The 14953-nt window shown below is 39.7% G+C and overlaps 1 protein-coding gene and 1 long non-coding RNA gene across 3 annotated transcripts in view; one reads left to right on the forward strand and one right to left on the reverse strand.

Moving 5' to 3' along the window:
- LOC128111142 (uncharacterized) overlaps positions 1-14953 on the reverse strand; it is a 92965-nt gene that overhangs the window by 63410 nt on the left and 14602 nt on the right. The gene's annotated exons all lie outside the window — the stretch shown is intronic.
- LOC128111138 (disintegrin and metalloproteinase domain-containing protein 21-like) lies at positions 823-14252 on the forward strand. The gene has a single exon (XM_052739408.1). It carries the CDS (start codon positions 6372-6374, stop codon positions 8472-8474), a length of 2103 nt encoding a protein of 700 aa, XP_052595368.1. The 5' UTR covers positions 823-6371; the 3' UTR covers positions 8475-14252.

The raw sequence follows: 14953 nt of genomic DNA on the forward strand, positions 1-14953 counted from the left end.
AGTGGTTGATTATCTTAACTGCCAGTAAAGAGAAGATAAAATAGAAGATGAAAATACAGAAGAAGTAGTGAAAATTGATAGACCCAGTCCCCAAGTAGGTCAGAAATACAATATGGACCAGAAAGTATGGCTATTACCTAAACTGAGGGGAGGAGGTTGGTGAGCTGGTTCAGCAGGCAAAGACACTTCTACACAAGCCTGATAACCTGAATAGGTCCATGGAAAAGTGGAAGGAGATAACAGACTCCATAAAGTATCTTCTGACCTTCATATGCATGCCATGGCACAGTGACTGCTATAATAATAAAGTTAAAAATAAATCTAGGGGAGAATCACTTCTCCACTGACACCACAATGGAGAGTTGAATAGAAGAGAAGTGAGTGTGGTGTGGATTCAGATAGGCGTAGAAAGTAGAAATCCTGAAAACCATTTGTATCTTTGAATTTTTACTATCAAGAGTCACACATTCAACCTGCCAACTTCTATTTGACACAATATGAGCGTCAGTGTGAGAATCAGTGGGGACTTTTCAGGGATGCCCTCTGACAGTTCTATTATTTTCTTTCTAAAAAAATTGCCGGGCAGTGGTGGCGCACGCCTTTAATCCCAGCACTCGGGAGGCAGAGCCAGGCGGATCTCTGTGAGTTCAAGGCCAGCCTGTGCTACCAAGTGAGTTCCAGGAAAGGCGCAAAGCTACACAGAGAAACCCTGTCTCGAAAAAAAAAAAATTTTACACATCATGACCAACTAAATTAATGCCACAACTTTTTTAATGGATCAGCCCAGGTCATCAGGCTTTCATACACGTGCCTATCTAAATGATAGACAGGGCATGTTATACTGGGGTGTTAGAAAGGGAGAAGAGCATATATGTTTTGAGGAATTTGAAATAGTGAAAGTTACACAATATGTCAAGGAATATGCTTGATAGTCTGACAATGTTGAATATGGACAGCTGTGGCTAAACTTCATATAATCAATACTAGAGTGATATTCCATTTGTTTTGTCTCTGTAATTCTAGGAAGGACAGCAGAGAGTCTTCTGTAAAGGTTTTATTTTCTTCTTGCTGCCTGCTATAAAGCTAAGCTCCAGGAAAAGTATTGGTGAAATGTATGTTCATGTTGTATCACTGCCTGGGGCACCAGCACAGGGCTCAAAGGGAAATCCACAGTGTCAGCATGTACTAGACTTTTTTTTTTTAATCTGAGGGGGTTAGGGGAAAAGATACTCATATACTCTCTTGATGGTTTCCTTCTTTATTATTCTGTGTTCTTCATTCTGTTTTCTATATTTTCTTTTCTTATCTCCATGCAGAAATGTCCCTTCTGTCTCTCTTGAGGTTTTCCTTCTCCTGCTAACTCTCTTGATGTTTTCTTCCTAATTCTCTCATTCTTGATATTTCCCTTCTAACTCTATCTTTATTATTTATATTTCCCTTCTAACTCTCTCATTCTTGATGTTTTCCTTCTAACCCACTTTAACTCTACCTTTATTCTTTCCCTTACAGCTTATATACCCCAGGAAAATCTTTCAGGCAATATAAAAATTACAATGTGGTTGCATCCTGTTTTTCAAGTGAATGATTACAATAAATACAAATTAAAAAAGCATGTTTTCCATATCTCTTACATGATTAAACATTTTATGTATTATAGGTGAAAAGAACAAGTTATCTCAAAAGAAAAGATTTCAGTTGTCTTGTGTTCTGCTGATGTCTTGTTGAGCAATACTTTTCAAAGATCCTGGTCAAATAGATCCAGGGTCTTTTAGAAACATCAATGGCAAGGATATTTTCAGACTGAAACAAACCAATATTTATGTAACAAACCTAGGACAGATTAAAAAAAAAAGAACTTTATACTCAGACAAAGTGTACTTGGCTAATGATTTAACTTTATTGTGATATCAATGAGAATGGATTTTCTCCACATGAACTACATGAACAAGGAGATTCAGAACGTTAAGGAGATTTCAATGTAGTATCTAGGAAAATGAAAATAAACAAGGTATCAGAGAGTTTGGATGTACATTGAATTAATGTCTCTATCCCTTGGACTGGGAAGCCAGAACACATCATTTCAGTTCAGATTGTACACTCCCTTTTAAAAATTTTGGTAATTGTGTTGTTTGGGAATTATTTTTGTAATAATTTCAATGAAGGAATAAAGAATTTGACAGGTTCTCTGTAGTGTCCCCCGCCACCTCAATGTGTATTGTAAATGGGTATATTAGTTATATTTCTGTCACTATAACATAATATCCAAATAATAAAACTTATAAGGAAAAAGGTTTATTTTAGGTCAGTGTTTTCTAGGTTTCAGCCCATGATCAGGTGACCAGCCTCTGATGGTCAGACCAGATGGGAATGGTGAGAAGTGAAAGGCAGAACAAATTCACATTCATTACAAGCTGGGGAGTAAAACTGAGAGGAAGATGGCCAGGCTTCCATAGTTCCCTGGATGGCACATCTCCATGGAGCCAGAGACCATCCCCCCTTAGCTTGACTCCACCTTTAGAAGGTTCACAGCATCTCCCAATGGCACCTCCATATGATCAGAGCTTTAGACGTGGCCCTCTAGACATGTTCAACATAGAAACTGTAGTTGTAGAGCCTTAGTGAGTTAAAGACTTTGATATGTAGTGGTTGAAGCGCTGGAACTGGTAGCCTGGGCTCCAATGGATCAGGGACAAAGGAAGAGACTGAGAGAAATGACACAATGAGAAGTGAAAATACTCAAACTCTTTCTGAGCTTGAGGAGTATGTATCAGAGCAAGGCAGAGACAGAGGGATTAGAACTGCAAAGTCCTTAGGATATGAGAAGTGTATGTACGTGTGATAGAAGAGATGGGGTGGTGTGGGAAAGAGATTATAGCTATGACTGAGTCACTGAAAACTGATTTGGGGGTGTGTTGTTCACTTGCTGAGATTAGTTGAGGGTCAAATTTTTGGTGAAAAATAATCAGTCTGAGGCCAATGCCTTAGAAATTTGTGCAAGAGAGATGAAGTAGTTGATGAGAAATGTAAGGATTAGTGCAGTCAGTTGTAGAATGAATGCTTTGGTACTGACTTTGTGGACAGGAGAACGGGAGCCTTGACTCCAAACCATATGGTATATGAAGCCTCTGAGGATGGAGTTGGGGTGAGCTTTCATGTAACAGTAACTTCTTTTTTAAAACTCAAGTTTAATTAAGTAAACAGAGGCACAGGGAGGGGACTTGTCTTAAAGAGGTCTCTGTCTCTCTCCAGTCCTTCCCTCCTTTTCTCCTTACCTTTGTCCTCCTTTCCTTCTCTTCCTCTCTCATCAAAGGAAGATTCCAGAAAACATAAAAGGATGTAGGGAGGTACAGGAAAAGTTGAATCGGGAAGCTTTCATCAAGTGAGGATGGATTTGGAATTCGGGAGGTGACTGGCATTTGGTTGGTCATTTTTATTTTCCACATCTCCTTAGGTAAGGTTTATCACTATCAGTATGATTAAAGATACATTAGGAAGCTGAACACACTGATGTATACCTATAATCCCATCACTTGGGAGGCTGGTAGAGGCTACTAGTTGAATTTAGCCTGGACTACACAGAAATTTTGAGGCCACCTTTGGCTACATAACAAGTGTGTGTATCAAAAACCCCAAACCAAAATGCTGTGAGAAACTAGATCCTGGGGCTGGGGAGACGACTCAGTTAGTGAGGTGCTTGCCACTGAAGCATACATCCCTGAGTTTGAATCCTCACTCCCCATGTAAAATCCAGGTATGGCGGTGTGTACTTGTAACTACAGTGCCAGGGAGGAAGAGACAGGCAAGGGCTTGCTGGTCAGCAAATCTAGAAGAATCAGTGAGATTCAAGTTTTCAGACCTAAGACCCTGTCACAGAAAGTAGGGTGCAGAGTGAGTTAAGACACCTAACATAGACATGAGTGCATCTGCTTGGACACATGCACACACACACACACACACACACACACACACACACACACACACACACACACACACATCCTTATACCAACCACTGTATCTCACTCTGTAGCCCAGGCTGGCCTCGAACTCACAAAGATCCACCTGCCTCTGCCTCCCGAGTGCTGGGATTAAAGGCGTGTGCCACCACCACCGCCCGGCCAGTATTTTTATAAAAACCAGAAATGACATAAAAATTTTGATTCTGAGTCACGTATATATAAGATGAAGGGCCTAGTTTAAGAGCAGACACAGAATGACAAGTATAAAAATGAGTAGGAAAGCAAACATTTACTTGGTACAGTTTATAAATTTGAAAAGTCAACAGCACCATAGGTATAATGGAATTTGACCCTCATCAATGTTTATATTGATCTGGGCACACCTTTACCATATGTATTCTCTCATGTTTATTTACCTGTTTTAGGTAGGGTCTCACTGTGTCACCAGGGCTGGCCTTCAACCCACAAACCTCCCTCCTTGAGTTCCATCTACAAGTGCTGTGACTGTTCATAGGTTTAGCAATTGATTTTTCCAATCTCTTCCCTTATGAAAATTACTTCACTGTACTTTCTCCTGGGGGAGTTAAAAAGCAGTTCTCATTCTACTATGATAAATATTTATTCTGTATTCCTGATAGTTTAGGAAAAAAACAACTTTCCTCTCCAGAACATATGATTGGTAATGAGAAAAAAAAATATATTACCCATATATTATCCAATTTCAGAAATTCTGTTTTTGTTTATGAGGTATGATTGGTGACTTGTATTAAGTGTATTGTGAGGCCTCCTTAGGGTATTTCTAGAGGCCTGCAATGAGGATCCCCAAAGCATGAACTTTGTTAACCTCGGATCAGTCTGGTTTGTTTCAATGGGTATTACAAATGCCGCTTTCCTTCTCTTGTTTTCACATAGGTTTGGTTTGTATAAGTTAGTTGAAACTATGATGAAGTCTTAAGACTTTTTCTCTCAGAATAACAAGAGAACTTTAGCTGGGCGGTAGTGGCACATGCCTTTAATCGCAGCACTTGGGAGGCAGAGGCAGGAGGAGCTCTGTGAGTTTGAGGCCAGCCTGGTCTACAGAGCGAGTTTCAGGATAGGCTCCAAAGCTGCACAGAGAAACCCTGTCTCGAAAAAAAAAACAAAAACAAACAAACAAACAAAAACAAAACTAGAGAACTTTAATTTATTCAATATAAAACCTTGCACACAATCATAGAGACCCCATAAAGTTTACTCGTGTTTCTATTACAAGTTTCTGCACTAAATTGATAATATATATTCATTTTCTATATTTTGATCCCCCCAGGTCTGGCACAACATTCTGTACTTTGTATTCTCTAAATACATAAATCCTTTTTTTTTTTAAATGAATAAAGACATGGATGTGTTGCCAGTGAGACTGTATGTCAGCTGCAGAAATTCTCCATTTTCAAAAGTATATGTTTTTGAAACTGAAATTCTTCCATAGCAGTCCTAAAATACCATACAGCCAGTGCTTGGGACTTTAAACTGCATGTGTTCTCATTTTCCTTTTGGAGACATTTCCTTTTGACATTTCTATTTTCTCCAGGTAACTGATAACATATTCTTCCTATATCCTTACAGGCATTTCATGAATTTTCCCCCTTCCAAAATTATAATTAGAGACAAATCCATTTTAAATAACATTCATTTATAATCTAAGGTGTTCAACCACATCTCTCTACTTTTTCATGGTTTATAGAAATATACTGGGTATTACAGAAGATGTTAAAATGAACGTTATGAACCCTGTAGTTAAGGACCTTGCAATGTACTACATACAGATAAAGGAGAATCCAATGAGGAGACAACAAATAAAGAGCAATTCATGTAAATTCCAAGACTAGTGCAAATTTATACTGATTGTTGATTATTTTTCCTGTTTCCAGTTTTAGCCACCAGGTGGAACACTATCAATCGTTATGCAAAGGCACCCAAATGTGAACTAATACTATTAGACAAATCAAGATGGAGACTCATTCTACTCCTGATTCTGCTTTAACTTTTTATTATAGATTTTTCATAGCACCTGTAAGGATTAAGCTAATTGTATAAGTACTTATCTTCATACTTTGGCAGTTATACGGCCAATATTATCTTCTCTACCCTCGCCCCGGAACTTTTTGCTCTATTTATTGAAACCAAATCCAAAAGCACTGCCCTGACTCGTCAGTCAATATTTTCTCACTTGAATGTCTCACCTTATCCAATGATTCTTTTCACTTCCAGCACTGTGCTCTGATGGTCCAACTCTGCGGTGCACCATCTCTAAAGGTCACCACTGCTCTCTGATCAGCTCCAGGGGAAGAGCCAGAACAGGAGTGTCTCACACCCAGTCTTTTTCTGCTCTGGGCAGATGGCTTCATAATATTAGATGCAGATGCTGGAGCACTCATGAGAGTCACTCTTTTGCTGCTCTGCTTTAAGGTGTTTCTGTCCCCTATTGACCTCTCCCAGACTGGGTCCACTCAGTACCTCAGTTCGCCAGAAGTGGTCATCCCCCTAGAGGTGACCAGCAGGGCCAGAGGTACAAAAAATTCAGGATGGCTCTCCTACAGCCTGATTTTGGGGGGCCAAAGACATGTTGTCCACATGAGAGTCAAGAAGCTGCTGGTTCCTACTCACTTCTCTGTGCTCACCTACACAGAGGAACATACCCTTCTCAAGGATTACCCCTTCATCCCTAGTGACTGTTACTATCATGGTTTTGTAGAGGGGGCTCCTGAGTCTTTAGTTGCGTTAAGTACCTGCAGTGGGGGGTTTCAGGGAGTGTTACAAGTGAATGGCTTCTCCTATGAAATCGAACCCATCAGGCATTCCAGCACGTTTGAACACCTAGTTTATACAGTAAATTATAACAAGACACAGTTTCCACCTATGATATGTGGTTTAACAGAGAAGAGAACACCATACCAACGCTTTGGACTTGAAGAAGCTGAGAAGCCAGCTGTGAAGCAAAATTCTGGAAAATCATGGACCCACACATGGTTTCTGGAGCTGGCTGTAGTGGTAGACTATGGTTTCTTCACTTACTCTCAACGCAATTTGTCAAAGGTGCAAGAAGATGTGGTTCTCATTGTTAACATGGTGGATTCCATGTACAAGCAGCTGGATACCTATGTGTCTTTGATTGGCATTGAGATTTGGAATCGAGGAAATGTTTTCCCAGTGGAAAACATTTATCAGGTCTTAGAAGATTTTTCTGAGTGGAAACAAATCAGTCTTTCTCAGGTACCTCACGATGCAGCCCACATTTTCATCAGAAGCTCATTTATAAGTGTACTTGGCATAGCCTATGTTGCAGGAATATGTCATCCTCCACTTGACTGTGGGGTTGAAAATTTCCAAGGAGACTCCTGGTCTCTTTTTGCCAACACTGTGGCCCACGAGTTAGGTCATACTTTTGGTATGCAGCATGATGAAGAATCCTGTACTTGTGGGGAAAGAGGTTGTGTCATGAGTGCTTTCAGAGTGCCAGCGGAGAGATTCACCAACTGTAGCTATCATGATTTTGTGGAGACTACTTTAAACCAAGGAACTTGTTTGCACAATCATCCAAGACCAGGGGCAGTCTTTCTGGTGAAGCGCTGTGGGAATGGTATGGTTGAGAAAGAAGAGGAGTGTGACTGTGGATCTATACATGAGTGTGAACAGGATCCCTGTTGTTTGTTGAACTGTAAACTGAGGCCTGGGGCTGCATGTGCTTTTGGGCTTTGTTGCAAAGACTGCAAACTCATGCTATCAGGGGAACTCTGTAGACCGAAGGTCAATGAATGTGACCTTCCAGAATGGTGCAATGGAACATCCCACCAGTGCCCAGAAGATGGCTATGTACAGAATGGGGTCTCCTGTGGTGTCAGTGCCTACTGCTATCAAAAGCAGTGTAATAACCATGACCAACAATGCAGGGAGATTTTTGGCAAAAGTGCAAGAAGTGCATCTCCTAATTGTTACAAAGAAATGAACTCACAGGGAAACAGGTTTGGCCACTGTGGCACAAATGGCACAATATACCTAAAATGCAGAATGTCAGATATATTTTGTGGGAAAGTCCAGTGTGAAAACGTGGAAAATATTCTCCATCTCCAGGCTCACTCTGTTTTGCAGAGCATTTATGCCGATGGTGCCACCTGCTGGAGTACTGACCATCATTTGGGGATGGGTGTACCGGATGTTGGTGAAGTGAAAGATGGCACCACCTGTGGAGCAGGGAAGATCTGCATACACAAGAAGTGTATCAGCCTGTCTGTCCTTTCAAATGCCTGCCTTCCTGAGACCTGTAATAGGAGGGGGATCTGTAATAACAAACATCACTGCCATTGTGACTATGGGTGGTCCCTGCCTTTCTGCCTGCACAGGGGCTATGGAGGTAGTGTTGATAGTGGTCCAACATCGCCAAAAAGAAGAGTCGATATTATTGAATTGTCAGTAATTTTGACTGTTTTGTCTATTTTAACTTGTCTGTTAATAGCTGGACTTTATATACTATATCATTGAATACCTTCTGGTCCCAAAGAGACTAAGGCTTGTTTGCCTGGTTAAGAAGATATATCTAACTTAACAGCCTATACATTAAGTTTGGCAACAAAATATTATTGTATGTATGAATCTAAGCATATTTCTGAGACTTATAGAAAGATGAGAGTATCTTTCCCTTCATCAGTATCAGAAATATTGTCATCAGGTACAGGTAATTCTTAATGTGTTCTTAGCTGTTGTTCATTATCTTAAGCAGCAAATAAAACTTAATTGAGAAATGATAATATCTAACCCACCCAACTGTTTGGATTTATTTAGCAAACAAAAGTGAAGAGCGAATCTTTAATTGTTGTTCCTTTCATTAAAAATTCATGACCTTGTTTTCCACGTGTCTGCTGGCCTAGCTTGTCTATTCTCTTTGCCATTATCTGGCAGTTTAGGAACCCTTTTGGAGACTTTCTGTGAATATACACAAATCCCATGAAATAGGATTTTTTTTTTATGTTTTGTTCATTATCTTTTTCTGCACACTGCCCAATTTGAACAAACATCTGAATGAAGTGGAATATTAATTGCATAAAATATAGAATTAGTAGAAAAAGGATACTTGTTTAGTCACCTTGGAGATGTTACTCTGGCTATCTGTTCAAACCTACTAGAGTTTCTGTTCAAACTTCAACTTTGAATACTCACCCCATTTATATAAAATGCTGCTGTGTATACCAGGGGTACTTGGCTGGTCTTTTGTGCCTACCCTGTCCCATCCTTAGTCTGTTCTTAGCATTTTAAAGAGCCCATCTCTTGAAAACATAGATCTAATTAGGCAGTCATCATATCTCAAGACAACATCTGAATAACATTGAGTCAACTGACCTTTCTGGTGTCCTTTTCCTCCTGTAGTAGTTTTCAAAGTATGTTTGGCTGTGTCATCCTTGAACAGCTGTCTCTGTGTAGAACTGGCACTCCAAAATCTTTACGAGCTTTTGCCATGCCTTTACCCTTGGGAACTCCATTCTATTTCCCAAAGAGATTCAGTCTTTGGAAAATAATTGATGAACTATTTGATATTTCACTTGTGTCCCCTTGTTATTTTATGGTCATGTCTTAGTAATTTTCTGCATCCCAGTAGATGATGAGGACCAGGGTAGACCATGTACCATCCAGAGTCACAAACAAGAAAAGGACAACTGGGGAAACCATAGATACTGAAGAGTGAAGCAAGATTATAATCTGGTTAACCTTGGCTATAGATGATACAATAGGAAAAGGCTTACTTGCTTTAAGTGTATATGTGTCCAGATGGAGACAAAAGGTAGTTCTATCATTTGTTAATTTTCAAAAAAATTTATTACATAAATATTTGAAATTGATTAAAATGTATTAATCTAATGTTATTTTAATTGCAGACTCTTGTATGTATGCTTGGTACTACTTTGAAATAATCAATGGAGCAAGCTGACCACAGACTTATGGTACAAAAAGTAAAAATAAAAAAAAAAAACCAAAAAACAAAGAAACAAAAAACAAAAAAAAGAAAAACCAAAATAAGTGACTCAAGTGTTAGTAATTTAAACTATAACCCTAGGATGTGAATGTTCTTGGAAGGACTGGGAAATGGAGGAGCCACGTGCAGAAACCCAGAAAGAATGAGTTAATAGGTGGTCCTTGAGGTCATACTGGCTTCTGTTTGTTTTGAATAGGTTTTGAACGGATCTTGCCAAGAAGGCCAAGAGAGGGTTGTTTAAGTCATTGAGAGTGTTGTCCATGGGAGGAATTGATAAAGTTCCTGTGAGACCCTGGTTAGAGGGTTGCTATAAAACATTGAAAGTGAACCTCCTTGGTGTCTGGCTTCTCATCTGATTTCTCCTTTTTGCATTTTTGCTTGTTTTCTCATCACCATGCTATCGTCCACGAGGTGACTCAGCAAACATAAGAGGCTATGTCAGTGGGTTTGTCCAATATCAAACATTTGGCCCCAATATTGTGAGAAAAATAAACATCTGTGCAAGCTACCTAGCCTCAGATCATTTGTTATAGCAATGGAGAATGAACATATCCATCAACTTGAGTGGAAGTTTCACTTTCAGTTCATTTTCATTTTGGAGCAAATATTTTTCTTGCTCTAAATCCTTGATTGGAACCAAATAATGAACTTCCTCAGTGAGACAGAAGCAGAGAACTGACACCTGAGTTGTCCTCTGACCATACATATATTTTGGCATTCATATGAATGTGTATGCATGTACACAAATACACACGCACAAATACACACACACACACACACACACACACACACACACACACACACCTATACACACTCAAAAATATATCTAACCCTAGATATAATCTCTATCTTATTTTCTTCCCTCCACTGCCAAATAACTATGATATTAGCTTTTGGTTTATCTTTTTAGTCTTTAGTTTTAGAAAATTTAGCAAATAATTATACAGAGTTGAATCAATCCTACTTTAAAAATGGCCACATATGCATCATGTGTTGGACTGGTTTTTTACCACTTAAGGACAGGTCCTGAAGATCATGTGGAATCACTATGCAGAGATCTTCTGGATACCATATTAAAGTTCATTGTATCCATTGTGTTGAAGTACCATAGTTTGATCTATGATATCTGGGCAAATGCTATAGACTGAATGGTCTGTGTCTCTTCAGAAGTTGTATGTTAAAGTTCTAATTCCCAGTGGGATAGTATTTGAAGGTAAGACCTTTGGACACAGTTAGAGCTCTTATGAATGGGATTTTTTTGAGACAGGATTTCTATGAGTAGGCCTGGCTGTCTTGGGACTAGCTCTATAGACCAGGCTGGTCTCAAACTCAGACATTTGCCTGCTTCTGCCTCCTGAGAGCTAGGATTAAAGGTGTGTGTCACCATGCCTGGCTATGAATGGGACTTGTACCCAATGGATGAAAAAGATGATCTCCCTTCACCACATGAAGGAACAGCAAGCAAGAAGACATTTGTTTACAAACCAGGGAGCTATCTCTCACCAGATTCTGAATTAATACAATGTCTTGAACCTGAATTCCATCAGAACTGTGAGAAAAAAAATCTGTTAAGCCAACAGTCTTCCCTATAGTATTTTTAAAGAGTTATTTATCTTATTTTATGTATGAGCGTCTTGCCTATGTGTATTTATGTGCACTGTGTGTGTGTGTGGTACCTGTGAAGGTACCTGAGTGTCAGATCCTCTGGAACTCTCCACCCTCATCTCTTCATTTATCCAGTAACTACACTGAAGTAATTGTTGCTTAAATCCAAATGAACACAGAGAGTTTTGTGGCTTCCCGTATTTTGCCATTATATGCTACAAACAGCTTTATATCTCACATAATTTCAAATTTTGACAGTATTTTTGGAACAAAATTCCAGAAGAAGTATTGCTGGGTCAAGGGTATTGCACATTCATTTCTACTCTTTACCAACAAATTACACTCTACAGGGACTTTGTACACTGACATTCCCACATTTACTGCATGTGAAGCTATATGTAGGTTCCCTATAATCTCATTAACACTGCACTTAGATTAAGGAGGGCTGAAAATTCTTTAATCTGTCTCTCTGTGATGTATGGGATTGGTGTTCCATCCCTTGAATCTGTGCTTATCTTTGAATAATTTTACCAAAATAGTTTGTCAGGCTCAAGCTCAGGATTTGAGAGGATTAAAGTCTTGGAAAACAGTTGGACCATCACAAAGGCTGCCATGATAGACATGAAGGCTTGGACAGTAAACCGTTTTCTTAATAGGGAGTCTGAGGAGCACGGACACAGTTAGGGTTATTAGTGCCATGATGAAGCACCATGACCAAAAGCAAGTTGGGGAAGAAAGGGTTTAATAATAAGGCTTATACTTCCACATCACTATACATCATTGAAGGATGTCAGGGCAGGAAGCTGGAGGTACGAGCTGATGCAGAGGCCGTGGAGGAGTGCTGCTTACTGACTTGCTCATCATGGCTAACACAGCTGGCTTTCATATAAAATCCAAGACCAGCAGCCCAGGGGTACCACCACACACCATGGGTTAGGCCCTCCTCATCAGGCTCTAATTTTCTACTTAGAGCCAGATCTTATAGAGGTATTTTCTCAACTGGGATTCACTCCTTTCAGGTGACTATGGCTTGGGTCAAGTTGATATAAAACTAGACAAGGGATGAAACAGCAAGAAATAAGACATGTTAATGAAAAACTCTGGCATGAGTGGCTGCATTAGGTATTACATGCACTGGGCACTAGACACCAGATTCCATCCAGGACTTTATACCCACAGAACTAAGAGAAATAAAAGTTTTCAGATTATCTTTTAAAATTGCATTTATTTAGTACACACACACACACACACACACACACACACACACACACACACACACATGCTATGGCACACCTGTGGAGCTCAGAGGACAGCCTATAGGAAGGTCTCTCCTTCCACTATGTTGGTTCTGGAGATCAAACTCAGGCTGTTAGACTTGGCAGCAAACATCTTTAAGTTTTGAGGGAAATTATTGGTAGACTGGAAACACTGGTAGACAACTAGATTTTAATATCTCAACTCTTACTAAATTACTGAAAGCATGCCATTAGCTCTGTTTCTGGGAGAATATAGAAGGACTCTGAGAAGATTAGTGAAAAATGAGGAGGCTCTTGACAATAAATGCCAAGGAAATCTCAAAGTAAAGAAACTCTTACTAGAGCCTGGAGAAAAGGAATGTACTGGCAGAAAAACAGCCGAGCTGTGGCCTGTGCATTGTGAAAAATGCAAAGGTTACTTAATGAGTTTATTAATCTTGATAAACAAATCTCTGAGCATTTACTAATGACTTCTGATGTAGCCAGAGGAGAAAGAAAGAAACGAGGAGTTACTCTCTTTCCAATTACTGTTTAGAGCAGATATTTCCAAAACTGGGTTTTATGGGTTGGAAAATGAAACAACTCCTCATCCTTAACTATCTGCATATGGCAAAAGACTCTCTAATAAGAGTGACTCCGGGAATATGTCAAACTCTATTTTTATATGTAGTGTCAGGAAACATCAAAGGAATTGCTTGGAGAGTATTTGTTTATATACCTTAAAACAGTTCAGGCACTGCCTCATAGAACAACTAAATGCCTTGTAAGAATATCTAAGAGTATACTTTTCAGACTTAAGCAATGATTTCTGGTTTAGATTTTAGGGGTTTAGTCATCTAGAAGCTTCACATGAGGTACAAAGGTAGAGAGGATTTATATTGAAGGGATTTGTGAGTGTGGCATTTGTCTAATGGAATTAACCCCAATAAGATATGAGAGATTGCTTTTAAAAGAGAGCATAGCTGGGCCAGGCTAGTGACTGCTTCTCTCTTGTCAGCTGTGCAACACCATCGAGTACTGTGAGTGAAGGCTGTTAGTACAGGGAGGAGGCTTCCGGGTCAGTTCCCGCTTAAGTCCTTCAAGTTCTGTGTCCAAATTGTGTGCAACTTCAGCAATAAGGATTTACCTTCAAATTTGGGGAAGCAATCAGTTTCCTACCCAGCTGTGATGTCTATGAAATATAGCAATAATCAGCATGGCAAGAACAGTGGTCTTTGGTTAAAAAACAGTTGTCTAATTGGGACCTAAGACCCACTCGATAGGAGTGAATTCATGTCTGGTACTGTAAACTGAGACAATTACCCATGGATGGTGAGACCAAGGACCCTAAACCAGTATAATTTCTAACTACATCCTAAATACTTACCTTTAGACACACAGATAAGTGTAGCTCTTACCTATTATCAAAGAAGCTTCTTTTCTGCAGCAGATGGAGACTATTACAGAAAGCTAGAACTAGTTAAAATGCAGATAATAACTAACCATGGGATGTCCATCCCAATGAATACATCTACAACACAACCTGATGCCTAAGGTTCATGGAACACTGTGGAGGAAGGGACAGAGAAATTGTAAGAGTCAGGGGACCAGGATGCCCAAGTAGTGTAGCCTTAAGTTTTCTCTGGTCCTGCCCAGCCCCGTGGTCCCACAACCACTTACAAATTAATCACTCAGAGACTTATATTAATTACAAACTGTATGGCTTATGGCAGGTCTTTTGCTAGCTAGCTCTTATAACTTAATTTAACCCATAACTATTAATTCATGTATGGTGGTATTGTGTTCCCCAAAATATTGTGTACCTTAATAAACTTATCTGGGGTCAGAGAACAGAAAAGCCACAAGATACTTAGGCTAGAAAATGTTAGCACACGCCTTTAATCCTAGCATTCCAGAGATAGAAATCCCTCTGGATCTCTGTGAGTTCAAGGCCGCATTGGAAACAGTCAGGCATGGTGACTCACGCCTTTAATCCCAGAAAGCAGTCTTTAATCCCAGGGAGTGGTGGTAGAAAGCAGAAAGGTTTATAAGGCGTGAGGACCAGAAACAAGAAGCATTCGGCTGGTTAAGCTTTTAGCTGGTTAAGCTTCAGGCTTTCGAGCAGCAGCTCAGCTGAGAGCCATTGGGATGAG

Source organism: Peromyscus californicus, unplaced genomic scaffold (assembly GCF_007827085.1).
Source record: "Peromyscus californicus insignis strain IS unplaced genomic scaffold, ASM782708v3 Scaffold_15__1_contigs__length_86483966, whole genome shotgun sequence".
In the NCBI taxonomy this organism is placed as follows: Eukaryota; Metazoa; Chordata; class Mammalia; order Rodentia; family Cricetidae; genus Peromyscus; species Peromyscus californicus.